The sequence below is a fragment of the Cygnus atratus genome, chromosome 18, assembly GCF_013377495.2.
Source record: "Cygnus atratus isolate AKBS03 ecotype Queensland, Australia chromosome 18, CAtr_DNAZoo_HiC_assembly, whole genome shotgun sequence".
Taxonomy (NCBI): Eukaryota; Metazoa; Chordata; class Aves; order Anseriformes; family Anatidae; genus Cygnus; species Cygnus atratus.
The window spans coordinates 8,835,524-8,852,349 of record NC_066379.1 but is presented as its reverse complement, the minus strand read 5'-3'; the positions used below and the strand labels follow the sequence as shown (position 1 = coordinate 8,852,349).

At 43.5% G+C, this 16,826-nt stretch overlaps 1 protein-coding gene across 1 annotated transcript; it reads left to right on the top strand.

Moving 5' to 3' along the window:
• Positions 1-194: 194 nt before the first annotated feature.
• CRLF3 (cytokine receptor like factor 3) lies at positions 195-16,797 on the top strand. Its single transcript, XM_035558860.2, has 8 exons — positions 195-397; positions 2,316-2,523; positions 4,604-4,691; positions 5,158-5,335; positions 6,824-7,046; positions 7,741-7,873; positions 11,331-11,443; positions 11,750-16,797. The coding sequence occupies exons 1-8, from the start codon at positions 275-277 to the stop codon at positions 12,001-12,003; spliced, it is 1,320 nt and encodes a 439-aa protein (XP_035414753.1). The 5' UTR covers positions 195-274; the 3' UTR covers positions 12,004-16,797.
• The last annotated feature ends 29 nt before the right edge of the window (positions 16,798-16,826 follow it).

The window sequence follows — 16,826 nt, the reverse complement described above, 5'->3', positions numbered from 1 at the left end:
TGACCCCGCCCGGCCGCCAACCGCCGCCCGCTCGCCGCCCTCACGTGGGCCCGGCGCGGTCACGTGGCGGGAGGGAGGCCGCGCCCCCTCTCCCCTCCCAGAGCCCGCTCCAACGGTCGGCGCCGCGGCCACGCCCCCTCCCGTCCCCGGCGGCCCTTGGCTCCGCGCCGCGCCGCGCCCCGCCCCTCAGGGCACGGCGCCCTCCGGGGAGGCCCCGCCCCTCCTGGAAGGCTCCGCCCCCGCCCCGCCCCGCCCCTGCCCGCCGCGGCCGCCGATGGAGGCCGAGGCCGAGGCGCGGCTCCTCTTGCAGGAGGCTCGGGAGAGCATCGAGGCGGCGCGGAGCTACCGCCGGGAGCTGCGGCACCGCCTGGGGGGGCTGCAGCAGGCGCGGCAGCAGGTGCGGGGCGCCCGGGGGCGGAGGGGCCGGGCCGGGCCGAGCGGTGCCGTGCTGGGCTGGGCTGGGCCGGGCCGTGCCCGCCGGTACCGGGGCCGGCCGTGGGAGGGAGCGGGCAGGACCCCCGTTGCTCCCGAGGTGCCCGGCGGGACGGGGGCAGCGCCTGGGGGCCCGGCTCCTGCGGAGCCCCCCTGGCACCACGGGGCCCTGCCGGCAGCGCCCCGCTGAGGGAGCCGAGGGGTAGCGGGACGGGACAGGGGAACGGGACGGGGGAACGGGGCGCTCCCGCCGTGACCGGGCGCTGCTCTGGAGCCGGGCCCAGCACGCGGAAACCCGCTGGAAATCCGCCGGGTGGGTGCCCGCTGCCCGGGGCGGGGGGCGGGCGCCGTGCCCTGTTAGCTGCTCTCAGGGCCGGGAGCTCCTCAGCGAGACGGGCTGCGTGTGCCCGGGCTGTTTGTGTGTGCCCAGACTGTCTGTGCCTGTCCGTAGCCCAGGCGCTGCAGTCTCAGGGTGTCGCCTGCTAACCCCACACGTACCGACACCAAACCTGTTTGCCTTGCTGCAGTGGCTGCGGCCGCCCGTCCGTGTCTGTTTCTGCTCTCTCTCACCATGCCCACAGAGAACCAGCCACGCGACACCCACGCAAGGGTTCCCCCAGTCCCGAAGCGCTGAGTGCCTTAGGCTGGGGCTCAGGTAGCAGAAGTTTCGTTGCTTGGGGACCGGTGGGCGCAGGTGATAGGAAAAGCACTTCGGGTCACTTACACTGTGTCCTCTCCTTTCGGACCAATAGGACGTGATTTCCCAGAGCTTTGTTTTGCTGCATGTTCAGGACCTTGTATTTCCTCCCCTGCTCAGCCCCGAGCCTTGTTCGATTTGTATCCGCACGTAATGGAGGTAGCGGGCTTAGAGAAGTGGCTGCTCGGCCTTCCTCCACCCCACCCCTGCACAAAGCCGAACACTTCCTTTTTTCTGAAGCATTGAAATAGCAAGAGAAGGGAAACCGAGCTGTGCGGCAGCTGTAGATGTTCATGAATATTACTTGAAGAGGAAATTTGTTTTACCTAACCAGAGAACTTCCTGTGTTGGTTGTGTGTAGTTCTAAAGATCTAGAAATTACGTGTAAGGCAGCATGCATGTTGCAGCATTTCCTCATGTGTGTAACTTAAACATCTTCCTATGAACAACTCTTGTGCCTCTGACTTTTGCAGCGTTAGTTCAAGGGTTTTCAAATGCATTTTCTTCCTTAGAGGTCAGATTCAGTGAGTGCCAGTATTTTATGACCACGGGTAGAACCTTCTGTGGCCTGGCTCCTCCAGAATCCGATGAGATTTGCTGTTCACCCCATGCTGTAACCCTGAGCACAGACAAATTCAAAAGTGGCTATTTGGAAAAGATCGAAAAAAAGCAGCTTTAGTAGGATCTTAAAAATCTAGTGAAGGGATGTGGTCTGGAAAAGGGGTTTTTATATAGACTTCTGAAAGTCTGCTGTCTTGTCTTTCCACTGAGGATTGCCTGTGTATGATGGCAGAGTGGTGTTTGAATAGGATCCCAACAGTTGTGAGGGGTGGCAGGGCAGGAGGACCTACAAAGCATTCTGACTGTTCTGACAAGAAAAATTCTTCAATTGAAGTACAAGTAACCCAATTTGTATTCAGCTCAAGCCTCAGAAGTTATCTTGATTTGCTGACCTAATCTGCCCTTCCCCTGGTCCAAGCTAGTTTCTTTGCCTCCTTCCCTGCTGTAGGTGTACTCTAAACGACTACGCTAGCTTGTTCGTTAGCTGCCTGTGGTCTTTTTTTTAAAGCTGACTTCACATGCAGCTCTTCACCTGCAGGTGCAGATGAGGTGGTTCAGAACAATAAAAGACGTGACTGGTCGTTGCCTTTATCCTGAATCCTTCTTTCCTGTCACCTGAATTTAGATCAGAGAAAGTGCAACGCTGACCAGAGATGTACTTGAGCAACATTTTAATGATTTAAAAGGGACCCTAAAGAAGCTGTTGGATGAGCGACTGATGTCACTGCTGCAGGAAGTGGATGCTATAGAACAAGAGAGCATCAAACCGCTGGACGAATGCCAGAAGCTAATAGAGCACGGAGTCAGCACTGCTGATGATCTGCTCCAGGAAGGTAAGGCAGGACCCAATACTCAGCCTTAGTTCTGCCTTCCAGTGTGTCTCTTTTCAAAGTCTTTTCTCAAATGCTCCTGTTAGGATCAGCATATTTGGCTCATTTTGGACTCCTCTCAAATGACGCGTTAAGAAGAGATTAAGAGTTGGGTAGACTGAGGAGCTGATCGATTTTACCTTGTGCTTTAGTATTTCATTCCAATCCTAGGATGTATGTGTGTCAGTGTAGCCCTCTCTTAAGGACTGGGAGTATCTGCTTTTGGAAATGTGCCTTGCTGCAGGGGTGTCCTGCACTCCACCACTCTAGAATGAGTTTATCAGGCTACCTTGAAATAAAATACATCTCGGGTACTGTGATAACAAAATGTCTCTGGTCTTACTAAGTTAGCAACTGAGTCCAGTAGAATTTCAGGTGTGAATAAGCCTTAATGTCTGTCTTCTGTAAGGATGAACTTCATCTGTTGTGGACCAATAGTTCTCATTACAGGATAAAATCATTTAAAATTTGAATGTATCTGTCTTGAAAAGTGACATACTGTGCAGACTGAGAGAGCAAACATCTGTCCTAACATTTTGGACTTGCAGAAAGTTACTTGTAGCTTAATAGAATAGCAACTGAAATAACCACTGTTTTTTCCCTTTAAGTGTGATCACATTCCCAGTAGGGGGGAACGTGAGGAATGGATTGGCCGCTGTGTGGAAGAGGCTTCTCCAAAAGATTTGACAAAAATAGGTACATGGAATAGCACTCTCAGTGCCTGTCAGCAGTTAGATGAGATGTTCTTTGAAAGCCCCTTCCAACCTGAACTAATATATTCTCTTCTAAGTTTGTACCCTACTGATGCTAAATACCTAGACAGAAAGGAATGTCACTCTTGACTGTTTTCCCCACACTGGAGAACCTACTGGGAGCATGTCTGAGCCATGACTATGTTGGCAGTTTCCTTGCATTGTTCTCATGTCTCAACTTTAACTTTCTTTCAACATGATCTCAGTTCTGTGAACTAAAGGGTATTGAGCAGCCTCCCTTGGGTAGGAAATGTACCAGCTTGCATTCAGCTGTGAGCTTAGTGCTTAAAAAACATGCTGGTTTGGTACCACTGCGCCTCCTGCTCACAGGAATAGCGACAATATTTAAGGATTAATTTATTGGTTTAATTCTAGCACCACAACCCTGGGACAGCTGGTAATCACCTTGTTTTTATTTTACATCTCAAGTTACTGAATCACAGGGTGGTGACAAAGATTGCCTGTGTTCTCTACAAGTTTCTGTCAGATCTCCTGAGGATCTGACTAGCTGCGCATTTCCCATCCCACGGGTCGCTGTTCTCTCAGCACACGCACACAGGCACTGCTCAGTCGTGTCGTTAAAGTGAGCCGGGATTGCATGAGTCAGAGAGGAGTTAAGCCTCCATGCTTATTAAATCTATTGTTGCCAATTATGACGTATGCTTTTCATTAGAGATTTGTAATGTTTGTAATTCTCCATTTGGAAAAGAACTGAGCTTGCTTATGTTGTAAATTACCATAAAGTCATCAGATAGATGGAGCATACATCCCTGTAAGCTGAAGTGTGGGACACGACTTTATATGGAAAGCTTATGAAAAGATTTCTGTTTATCTCCAGGCTTTAATTCATGGATTACTTCATTCATTATGACAATACTGACAATTTATATTGTAGCAAACAGAGCAATGGTTGAAATCATTTTTTGCTTTTAAGCTTCTGCTTTTTGATTTTCTGCTCAGTGAAGGTGCTTTGCTCTTTTTTTTTTTTACTTTAAAGCAGATGGAGAAAAGGATTTCTGGCATCCAACCCTAGTTCTGCTACTGCTTGAGACCTGAGGCAAATTATTACATGCTATGGATGTGTCTACGGGAAGTCTGAGAGCTTCAGAAGTTGCTAGATAGGCTTTATGTTGTTAACTATAATTTTATTTTCTAGCTAAGAGTCGAGCAAAAGTGCTGAGAATGCTTCATGTTTAATTGGCTGTTCATGTCAGAACTGGTTATTCTTTGAAGCAAAGAATGCCTTACTTGGACATTCTCTCATTAGTAATATTTCTACCATTTGATTCCAGGAGAGAGTGCAGTCCGTGGAGATGTGGGACAACAGAATGAAAAACTTTGCAACTTTACAAAAAAAGCTTTACATATTCAGCTAGATAGGTAAGATACCGTCACACTGAGGTGGTCAGAGGCAGTGGCACATGTGCTGCTCCTCCGTGGGGATCTTTTCTCCTTTGAAACAGAAGTCCTGTCTTCCATTCCTTTAAGAGATTTATCTGAGCTGTTACTCTCCTGGTTGTTTCATAGGCTTTTTTGGGGTTTGGCAGTTGTAGAATGGAGTAGTTTTCAACCTGCATATGTTCTGTAGAAATACCGGCTGTCTATTTGTCAATGGTGAAACTCCTCCCTGTGGAACAGCCTGTGTTACAGAGTATTTACTGAGAAACAGACAGTTTGGTTAGGGCTGAAACGCTGGGTGTTTTCTGAGCCTTTTAAGTTTGAAATGCACGTGCCAATTTCTGCAGCTGTTCGCTCTTTGCAAAGTTTGTACAGATTCAAGTGTATGGGCAAAACATGGATTTGTAGAGGCTGGCCCCTTTCATTACAGCAAACTCTCCTTTCTCAGCTTACCAGAAGTGCCCTCCTTGGTTGATGTGCCTTGTTTATCTGCCCAGCTGGATGACTGCCTTCTTACCATACTGAAAAATGAAATATTCAGACATGGAACTGTAGCATCTCGCCCACCTGTACAGTTAGAGGAATTTGTTGAGAAGCCTGGAGGTATTTTAGTCCGATGGTGTAAGGTAGGTAAAATATCCTGGGTGAAAATCATTCAGACTTTGGCTTTCTTGAAAGAAATTGAAAAAGCTCCTTTCATTCTGGATCCTCTGCTGCCTTCAAGGAATAGTGCACTCCAGTGTGTTGTTAGAAACTTCAGAAGAGATTTTTATGGTAACGGCCTCATTTAAAGGCAAGGTAATCTGGTGATGTTGTGGTTGGTGCTGAGGCTTGTGTGTGCCTGATGGTGACACTTCTGCCTCAGACTCTTGCTGCGTGCCCTGCCTCCATGTGCAGGCAGAAAGGGCCAATGCACAAGTGCACCTCTGCCACGCAGTCTCCTTCCCTGTCTGTGGAAAAGTTGGGAGGAACAGCTGGAACCACTGCCGCCCCTCCTCCCCATGCTTAAACAAGTGCCAGACGCTGGACAAGCAGGCAATGCCTCCTCCACCTACTCTTCCCACTAAACAAATAGCAGAGAGTAATCCACCTGTGCTGCTGTTGTACAAACAAGACCAAAGATTCCTGTGTGTTTGACAGATGTGATTCACACGAAGCCATTTGTGCTGTGGAATCGTGCGCTGCTTTTGTATGGCAGCATCAGCTAAGTGCTATTGTGGAGACTGAACCTCATTGCTGGGGTGATGCTTTGGTTTGGTTTGAAGACACTTTAGCAGATCCAGGATTATCATCCAGAGGAGGCTGAACCTGTTCTGTTAGGCTTCTACACCTAAACACATTTGTGTTCTTAGGGAAATAGAGTGGATAGAAAGAGAAAATACTTTAATATTGGCGTTAGCTACTCAAGTAGTCTCTCTTTGATATACAGGAACTATTTTTGAGTAAACCATTGCTATGTTCTCATGTGGTTTAGTCATTGTTGGACAGCTCTACGCTCCTTGGCAGCACGAAACAAACTTTTGTTTTTCTAGCAACAGGCAGCCATTCGTCACCTTACCTTGTGAAGTATGTAGATTCAGAGTGTGAAAGCATAGGCACTATTGTAACATGTAGTCTGATTTTTCTGTGTTATAAGGAGTTCCTGAATTTGGTCATGTTTGAGTGATAGTGGAGCTTTTGTGGGGGAAAAAAAAAACACTCTTTTGACTTAGAGATATCAAAGAATTGGAAGTTGTTCCCTGGAACGGTTTATGAAGGATAACTGTGAACTCTTCTTGCTGTTAAAAGTTGGCACTGAGTTTTGTCTCCAAATTTGTCTTCAGCTTTTGCTTAAGGATCTTGTTATGTCTCTGCTAGACTGATAAGCTCTGCGTTAAGTGTTTCTTCTGTAGCTACTTCTAAGCTGTGATCAAATTCTTTTTTTATTAGTTGTTTTGGAGACTGATTTTATTTTCTATAAGGCATGCTTTCTGCTCTTTAATACCTTGTGACCCTGAATTGCCTCTGCTGACAGCCTGCAATACGACCCTAATGTGTGCTGCTTCAGAGGTGGAAGGCAAAAAAGAGCAGGGTCACACATTAATTACATATTAATGTAATACATGTTTCTCTAGGTGGACGATGACTTCGTACCACAAGATTACAGACTGCAATATCGTAAGAGCACTGCCAATCACTTTGAAGATGTGTATGTTGGCTCAGAGACAGAGTTCATAGTACTGCATATTGATCCTAATGTCGATTACCAGTTCAGAGTCTGTGCCCGAGGAGATGGACGGCAAGAGTGGAGTCCGTGGAGCGTTCCTCAGATCGGCTGCACCACGCTAGTGCCCCATGGTACTGTTTCCTTGCTGTTCGTCTTCATCTTAATTCCCTGTCATCAGTGCAGTGCTCCTGAAGGTCCATAGCTGAATGGATCTGCTTTTTGTGCGGTGGTGGGGTTTCCTTACCTATGATATAGGTGTGATGTATGATGAACTATCTGTTCTTTCATCCTAGAAGTTCTTCACTGAACTTGGATTTCAGCTTGGTAGCATGAGAGGCAGTGAGCTGTTCCGGCAGGCAGCTTAGTGCTTAGCCTTGGAAACCATCTCTGAGACGGTGCTTGCAGGCCAGAAGTCAAGATTTTTCCCCCTTGTCTCTCAACCCTACCTAAAAAAAATTTGATGACCTGCAGTCACATGACAAGTTAGCTTGTATTGAGAGAGAAAACCTCAGTTTCATCTTCACTTTCAATTTTGTAAATGCAGTGGGTCACAAAGGTTTTCTTTTGCCTGCAAGATGGCTTCACAGGGATTGCAGCATAGAGTAAACTTCTGGCGAACCCTGTGAGCTGGGAAATGTAGTATGTGATTGTAAAGGATTTGAATGAGAAACCTCTCCATCAGAAGAAGGCAAAACCAGCCCCTGTTCTTCACATAGCTTAAGCTTCATATGAGGTAAACTGAGTGGACGTTGCCACTGACTTTGTTTTGCACAGACCGTAACTAGTCTAATTGAAGTTCATGCTTCTATTTTTTTTTCTTTGAAGAATGGACAACTGGTTTGGAGGGTTATAGCTTGAGCAGTCGAAGAAACATAGCACTTCGAAATGATTCTCAGTCATGCGGTGTGCTCTACTCCAAAGCTCCTACTTATTTCTGTGGGCAAACGTTAACATTCAGGCAAGTACTTTCTGGATAGCTTTTGTCTGGTGCATCTACTGTGAACCAAAATTCCTTCTCTTGTCTGTTATATCTTAATTGTATGTAAACCCGAGTCATGATACATGTTTGAATTCTGTATTAGCTCAGACCTAATTAAGGTAGCATGTCTGTGTGAAGTCTGAACTTCTTTCTCATTACTTCTGCTTCCCAGCTCTAGAAGAACACCTGATGTTTTTGTAGGACCTGCACCTATCTAGAACAGACTAGAGTGAACTCCTGAGGGAAGGTGAAATATGGCCCATGGTGAGCAAATCTGTGGAACACTGAGCTTTCTGTTGTTTTGTAGCATCTCTTACTGGCTGGCCAGAAGTCAGTGGAGACTTTCCATCAAGTCTTTTTAGCTTTGGGCCAGTGGGTTCTTTTCTTCCCAGACTATCCACATTTTGATGACTTTGGATGGGAAAACATGTTTTTTCAGGACAGATAAGGTTGACAGTCTGGCACCGGTGTCTTTAACCTCTGAGATAATTATTGCTCAGCAGACTCCTGGCATTAGAAGGTCTTGATTGGAAAAGATATCTTGTGAAATTCAAGCTTTTCATTTGATACAGAATGTAATTAAAAACTTTGGCAGCTCTGCTGCCTGTAGTCATTTTCCCGAGATGACGCTGTTTAACTGGGTGTGAGGAACTTCCTTATGGGTTTGTCAGCTGTAGTTACAGACCTCAGAGACTCTGAAGCTTTATTCCATCTTTCTTTTGGTTAAATAAAACTACTTGCTGTACAGTAGGCGACCCCCAAAGACAATTTAAGGGCGTTGTGCACGATACTTTTTGTAACGTGGTGTGTCATTTCTCCCTTCCTGATAAATTATCTTGACTTGAGATGGTTGTAGCATGAGGATGTATTCAGTTGCCCTGTCTGGGATAGGATAAAAAGACCCACAGCTTTCATTTGAAATCTGTTGCTAGATATAACATCTTTTGGCTCAGAAGTGCCTGTGAAATTAAAGGCAGAACTTTGAGGTTTCCCTTGGTTCTGTTTCAGACCAACATCCTTTTATCTTTTTCTATTGGTAACACATGAAAATCTTTAGTTTAGTAATGTGGACTTCTCTCCAAGATGAGATTGTTTCAGGATGGCAGAGCAGTAACAAGCACGTGTCCTTGAGAACTGTAATGACATGAATGTTAAGATTGAAGACAGCCTCACAAATCGTTTGTGTTCCTTTTCCAAGGTTCGAGAGTAGCTTCCTGTTTCAGTGTGTGTAAGATTTTGCTGAGCTGTGAGACGTAATATTTGGTGCTTGGTTTCTCCATCTGTTGAAACAAAAGTATATTCACAAGGGGATAAGTGGGTTTTAGAGCAAACCAAGTAAGCGAGGTTCACGTTACAGATGTTTGTGAAGCAGCTTTGTATTCTTCCAGTGCATTCAGGACACAGGAATATCTCATCAGTGAAAAGTGAAGCTGTAATAAATGCAATGCTTTGTATCTGTTTTTAAAAGATAGACTGCTTTAGTTATCCTCTGAGGTAAGGCATTTGGACAAGTTGGAGGAAAAGAGCATTGCTTTAAGTCAAGACTCATCCTGTTTCTCTGCAGCCTTCAGGGAGCTGCCCTTGGGAAGGTGACGTTTCTCCCCAGGGACCAGCTCTGCAGCTGTCTCTGAAGTTTCCGCTTGCAGTAGGGAGCCACAGCCAGTCTGGGCAAGGTGCTGGTTTGAGGACATCCAGCAGAGGCAGTGTGAAGATCGGACTGACTGTCAGGAGCCCACCACAACTCTACTTACAGCTATTAAAAGGAAGCATGTGTGATCACCCATAGATTTACTTCTCTGTGCTCTGAGACAAATGGAAACTGGTGGTGGTTGAACTGTTTCAGTGCACATATGCAGTGACTGGGACAAAGTCATTTGCTCTGCAGCACTGGAAGCAGTGAGAAGGGATTTGAATGGTGTTCCACTGAGCATTGTTCCTACCATGTAACCAAATTTTAAGCCCTTAGAGATCATAAAGGCTGGAAAACTTTGTTAATGTGGTAGGAAAAATCGGTCCAGTAAAGCAAAGCTTAGGAGATTGTGTAGTGATGCTCTGTACTGTTCTTGAGCTGGCTATTTATTTATCACTGAAAAAACAAAACCAGGTAAGGAGAGGAATGGTGATCTATGCCATATCCTGGCCTCCTTTCCCATGAGAGGAAGGGAATGCCACTGGAGAACTGTGGTTGGCCCTTGTCTTGAGTGGTCGTGTTGTGCTTCCCCTTTATGGTGTAAGGAAGGTCTGGGTCTTTCCTGCTTGGTGCTAGCTCTCTAGGGGTTAAGGATGGTGGTGTAGTGATGCTGGAAAGCCTGGATGTGATGAATACAGAAGTGCATGATGCGAAACATGGCCTCAGCCTGGATTCACTGAGAGAGCTGAACCTAAATAGTTCAGTTGGTCCTAGACTGGCTCCTGTGTAAACGATCCCAGTCTGGGGGTACCATTGCTCCTACCTCATAGTACTTGCTGTCCTGCTGCTTGTGGTATTGTTTTTTCTTCCTGCTGCTGCTGGTCCAGGTTACTTTCACAGTACTCTGCAGAAAAGGGTGTACAAAAATGAGTAAGTGTGGGTGCAGATTGATAGGATAGAGTTCTTACTTTTTAATGGGTCTCTAACTATGCTTTTTTTTTTTTTGTCATTTGTGGGTTGGAAGTAAGTGTTTGTACTGACAGAAATCTTAAGAAAAGCTCCCTTAACTAGGGATGGAATGAATTAACATTACCTTGTGCACAAAGGCTTTGCCTTTCAGATAGCTGTTTATAAAACTTCACCAGTAACTCAGAGTTTAAAATCTAGATTAGGGTACCAAAATTAATTCAAATTCTCATTTAAAGTTGTTTTGGGAAAGCATTGTGGATCATTTCCAAATTAAAATTTCTTGGATATTTTAACTTTTTAATTTTGTTTTGCTTTACAGCACAAGGCTCTTGCTATCTTAGTGGTATTCTCAGGAGACTGAAAAAGCTAACAGAGTGCAGCAGTAAAACATGGTTCCAATTTTATCTTCCCTGTTTGTCTTGACAGAGTTAACTCATTGAGTGCTAGTCTACTGCCCAGTTTAATTTTCAGTTCTTAAAAGCTTTTGCTTGGGATTTTCCGTTGTTTGACAACAACTAAGGATCAGTGCTTCTCCCTCTATTAAACTGTAAAGAAAATAACCATCGCTTTACTTCCTAGAAAAGACCAGCTGAGTTTCCTGAGTCACTCAGGCTCTCCCAAAACTATGGTTTAGCACCTTTCAGAAAAGGCAGTGTACATGAGAAAAGACCCAAATACAGAAGCACCCCTGCTCAGCTGCAAGAGCCCAATGAATTTGGTGAAAGCCCTGGAGCACAGTGCAGAAGTTTTATATGACAGGATTTCATTGTTACTGGGGATTTCATTGTATGCTTTTGTGTAAAGATCCAGGGTTTGACCTGACTTTTTGCTTGGTAGAATTGAAACTGTGGGACAGCCAGACAGACGAGACAGCCTAGGAGTGTGTGTGGAGCAGCAGAATGGCTACGATTCTTTGCAGCGGGACAAGGCTGTGTGTATTAGCACAAACGGTGAGTCAATCACATAACTGAAGAATGTGATTTTTTTTTTCCCCAAATACCGCAGTCCCTAGTCCTTTTTATCCCTGGATAATACACAAGCAACTTCACCCACATTGTGTGTACTCTGCTCATGCAGTTATCATCTTTGGTGAGATCATGATCTCCTGCATGCAGTTACTGCAACCTGTTTGATGTGACAGAAAGCAATGTGACAGGATTGCCTTTCATTTCTACTTGCCTGTAAAACACAGACAGTATTGCATGTTGGTACGTACAGAAAATGAGAAATAATGTTTGATACCTTGACTGTTTCAGGGGCAGTATTTGTAAATGGGAAAGAGATGACAAACCAACTGCCTGCTGTTACTTCTGGATCAACTGTGACATTTGACATGGAAGTTGTGCAGTTAGGACCTTCCAGCAATGAGGGAGGAAACTTCAAGCTTAGAGTAACCATTAGCTCTAACAACAGGGAAGTGGTCTTTGACTGGGTACTGGATCAATGCTGTGTCTCTTTGTATTTCGGATGTTCGTTTTCATACCCAGGCTGGAAAGTTCTGGTGTTTTAGCAGCTCATGTGAGTGAAGGGATTCTTGTTCTTGCTATACTGTGTAATGTTAAAACCTGGATTTCCAGCTGTTTGATATCAACAATCTTTTTACTACTTGAACTCCGCTATATTGTACTTCTTACTGGATTCATTTCAAAAACGTAGTTGTGAAACAGTGGATTTTTTACTCTGGAAAAAGCTAAACAGGCATTGGTGTAGACATTAATTTAAGCAAGTCCATAAGACTTTACCCTTTTTTTTCCTCCAGACTTGATTTTGTCAGTATTTTGTTGTACTCTAGTCTCAGGGTACGCTTATTGTATGAAATTAACTTCGCTTAATGCTGCTGTTCTGTGAAATAAGCCTATAAACTTTAGGGGGTTGGAGGTAATGGACCAAAGCTTTATTTATACCACTCATAAAAAGAGCAAAGTATTTAGAGCAGTGATGCATTGCTATGCTTTCTTGTACACAATGCTGCCTTAATAATATGAATGGATAGTGGGTTCTGCATGCAACCACAGTTTCTTCCATGCACGGTACTGTTCATTTGCCCCAAAACAAGGATGTCTGAGCCATGATGTTTGTTCAGATATGTACCTAGTCTGTTAAGTGACTCGGTTTTATGTAAGTGCCTTACTTCCATGTATTTCTTGAACTGTTATCTGTATTGTTACTTGGAATACATTTTCTAGAGTAGTTGCAGGGTGGTGCTTACATCCTCAACTTAATACTGACACTTGTCTCACGTTAGACCAATGCCTACAGTCGGACAGTTATCCTTCTCTGGTCTGAATGTCTTTTCTAGTTATATTTTACTTTGTAGCTGATGTCAGAGCAAGTCTGGATGGTGTCGTGCTCAAGTATGACATGCAGATGGCAGCCATGATTCCTCACAGAGCCCCCTTAAAATGCAGAGGCAACTTTCTGCTGTCCCAGCAACAGTGACAGTGAGGTGCTGTTCTGCTGCACGGGACTCCTAGAAATCCCAGCTGTCCGCTTGCACTATTGCATGGGAATGCAAAGCCTCCCCACGTGCTGCTACAGGCACTAGAGCCAGCTGAGGCCACGCGTGGTGGTGTGCTGTCTGAGCAAGCTGGGACTGCAGCTGGAGGTGCAGCTTAGGAGGTAATGAAGAAGGGCTTAAGGCAGACACCGCTGGCACAGATTTAATCTGTGGCAGTTAAAGTGGAGCAGAGGGTGGTGCTACATTAGCTCTCTCCTCACTGTAGTACGATGGGATAAAAAATGACTATGCATTAATGTAAAATTCACATAAAGTTACCAGTATTCCCCTTAAGAGGCAAATAAGATTCATAATAAGCTTGTCACATAGAGACCACTCCTGGTCAAAAGATGAAACTGCAGTACTACTTCATTTAAAGAGTACTTTAAAGTAATGCTCACTGAGGACCTTAAAGGCTTTCCTTGCATCAAGTTCAATTAAAAAAACATACATTTTAACATGTTAGAGGGGCAAAGTGTTTTTTAATAAAACCTAGACAACCATCCTGTCCTTTTTCATCAGTTTCAACATCCTGTATTATCCCTTTATGCTAGCATAAGAAGTTTAATTACATTGTATTAATACCCCCCATATTCAAAATGTCAGTACAAAAATAGTAGTTGTCCTGCCTGCATTTTGCCCCAAGCATTGGTAGTAGGGGTACATGAATTTCAGAAGAGAATGACAGCTGATCTTATTACAATTTACAAGAAAAAAAATGAGAAGTTTCAGAGGGATTGAAAGAACATATAGAATTAATTAGAATTTACTATAAAACATGAAGCAAGGAAGACGACACCCGCAGGTTTATTATTCTTCTGTGCTAGCAAGGAAACAGCTGCAGTATTCTCAGTTTAACTGTTTCACTTTTAGCATATCCTATACATCCAGCGTTCCTTTGAATTATTGTGATGAGTATTGTCAAAATTGTGCTGTATCCCAGCTGCCATATCTTAAACATGGTTCTTTTGCTGTAGCTGTGAAAGTCGAGTAGATGATCAAACCGTATCAGTCGTGTCTAGGGGATCAGGCTGTCATTCCAGCCAGCAGCCAACTTGAATCTTGCTTACTAGTTTTACTAGTAAGACTTCAGGTGTCAGGTACTAGTTGTAACTCAGTACTTTTACTGTATGGAAATTAAAATAGTGAATATCTACATTTCTGAGGAATAAGCAGCTCAGGTACCTTTTCACCTGCTTTCAGAGGCTCTAGTCAGACTTGATTCTGCAGGATATTTACCAGCATAATAGATTGTGAAATTTAAGTCTTGAATTCAGGTACTTCCAGAGATGGTAATGCCTTGTCAGTTTGTTCAGAATATACATAGAAAGCAGCTTAAGATGACTGTGAAGGGCTCCCCAGGAGGCCCCTACTGTTCCCCTTGAGAGCTGAGGATGACAATAGACTAAATGGTTCTGACTTAAGTTTTTAAGCTGCATCTTGAACAGGGCCAGCTTGCCAATTTTGTATTTTTAACTGAACATAAGACTAGCTGCCCAGATCACAAATTAGGTACTGTACAACCACCTCTTAAGAGTGGCACATCTCAAACCTGGGAGGGGTGAAGAATCTCAGGGCAAGACCTGAGTAAGAAAATAACAAGGTATCCAAAGAACCAATATAGGCTTGGATTAAAAAAAGGGTTAAGTTCTGTTCTTTCACAGCAGTGTTCAGCTAGATAGATGACTTGGCACATCCTTTACAGTTTTTCACCTCTAGCTATTGGAGCCTTGCAAGGCCTTAAGAGTGTTAACTGCCTATGAAATCCTGAAAGTTGTTTTCTGAAGCTAGTACATTCTCTTACCTCAAAACTAAGACATTTGTGTCAAGTGAAATTTGAATTTTTTAATAAAGTTTTATCCCACAGCTGTGTATGTTGTAGTAAATTGTTGATTGGGGCATAAAACTGGGCATCACTGAGTCCACCTAACAAGAACATAAATGCATTCTATAGCACTGCATCTGTCTTAACAAGAGCTCCTCCATTTTTCATCATTTTCATCTTGTTTCTCAGAAGTCCCATATATTTTTTGAGCAATTGTTTACTTCCCTGTAAAGTTTAGATCTAAACTGACATCTCTTGCAAAAATATTTTTCTTGCTTTATTAGTGAAAGCATTTCTCAACTGCTTCCCTCAATATTCTATCTTACTAATGTGTCTATTTTACTGCTCACATTTCCTTAGTTACATTAAATGTTGCAAATCTACAAAGTAGATTTTGACTACCGTTACTGATAAATCAAGAAGCGAGTGTTTAATCCTCTTCAAGTTAGGTCCACATTGAACTAAAAGTTTTTCTTGCTCCCTTAGTTCTGCTTTATCTGCAGCCTGCTCCCTTTCTTTGGTGTCTTTTAAAGGGAACATAACTCATGAAACCGGTAAATAAGGTAGCTGTCAGGGTAGCTTCCTCTCAAATACAACATTCATATCAACAACTTACTTCTTGATAAGATGTAGAGTATTTGTCCTGAAGAGTACAGCTTCAGTCTTAAATCAAGCAACTTATGAACAACAGATAACACAGTCTTGGAAGGGAAGACTTACCTACTTCATCAAAAACTCTTGCTTTCTTGGTTGTGCCAGCACGGAAGAGCAGATTGATAACCAGGAGCTGGTCCAACAGCAACACGTTCGTCCCAACACTTGTTGATGATGGCACCAAACTGTTCTGTGAATCAAGAAACACTTTGAACAATATTGTCAAAATTGTCCTCATAGAATGCCTTCTACATTCTCAGAGTTAGAAATCATTTTTTTTTTGTTAAGTGATTACTCTAACATAATAATGAGCACTGTTCAAATTGCGACTGCTTCATTCCAGGCAGTGAATCTCTGCCTTCTTCGCCCCACCTGACAATATCTCAAGAGCCAAAATGGTAACTACAGTCAAAACACTCAAAGCAATGCACATTTAAAGTTAACAATTTCATCTAACAATTTTGACTGTGGTATTTAATGCACTGAATTTAACATTAGTCAAAAGGTTCCAACTTGGGGTTTACAGACCAGGTATGTTTAAGTGACCACCAAATATAAAGTACCATAAAAATCTGCCATGAACATACTGAAGGCTAGATTAGGACTGTGCCAACTTTAGGGAAAAAGGGCATACTGGACAAGTGCAGTAACACTTACTGAATCTGTCATATTCTGTATTCATTATCTGAATTTCAAAATTATTTTTAACATGGAAAACGGTATTCAGCATCTGCTATTCAGCAGCCACTGTTCTGCTGAGCAGTGCAATTCCTTCCTTGCTTCTTTCTGCAGTACTGCAGTATCCATCCTCCATAATACCAGAAGCATTATTTTAAACTGATAGCAATTTAAACTCTGCTCCAAATAAAGTGCATCTCATAAAATATTTGAAACATTAACCACTTGTACATAAAAAAAAGTCACGTTTTGTAACTAAAACATTGAGCAATATTCTTCATTCAAATAGTTTTTCCTCAGTTACAGAAATTACAGTTCTAAACAGTAACACACAACTTGCCTCAGGTACTCGCTTCTAACCCCAAGAGAGGAGAATTAAAGTTTTTATAATATAGCCAAAATCTGGTAATTTATGGCAATACCTTACATACAATGAAAAGACTGGATAGATACTTAGCTACTTTTATCCAGCACAGGAAGAACATGAATCTAAAGTTAAACAAACAAGCAGAAGATTAAGTTACACAAGGTGCTCCTAGTGGCCGTTTTACGTACACACAAAATGACTGGACAACCATCATGGCAGATTTTATATTACTTAACTTTATGTACAAAAGCTGATTTCAAATAAAACATTTAATGTAAAAACAATGGTTCTTTTAAACAACTGAACTTTTTC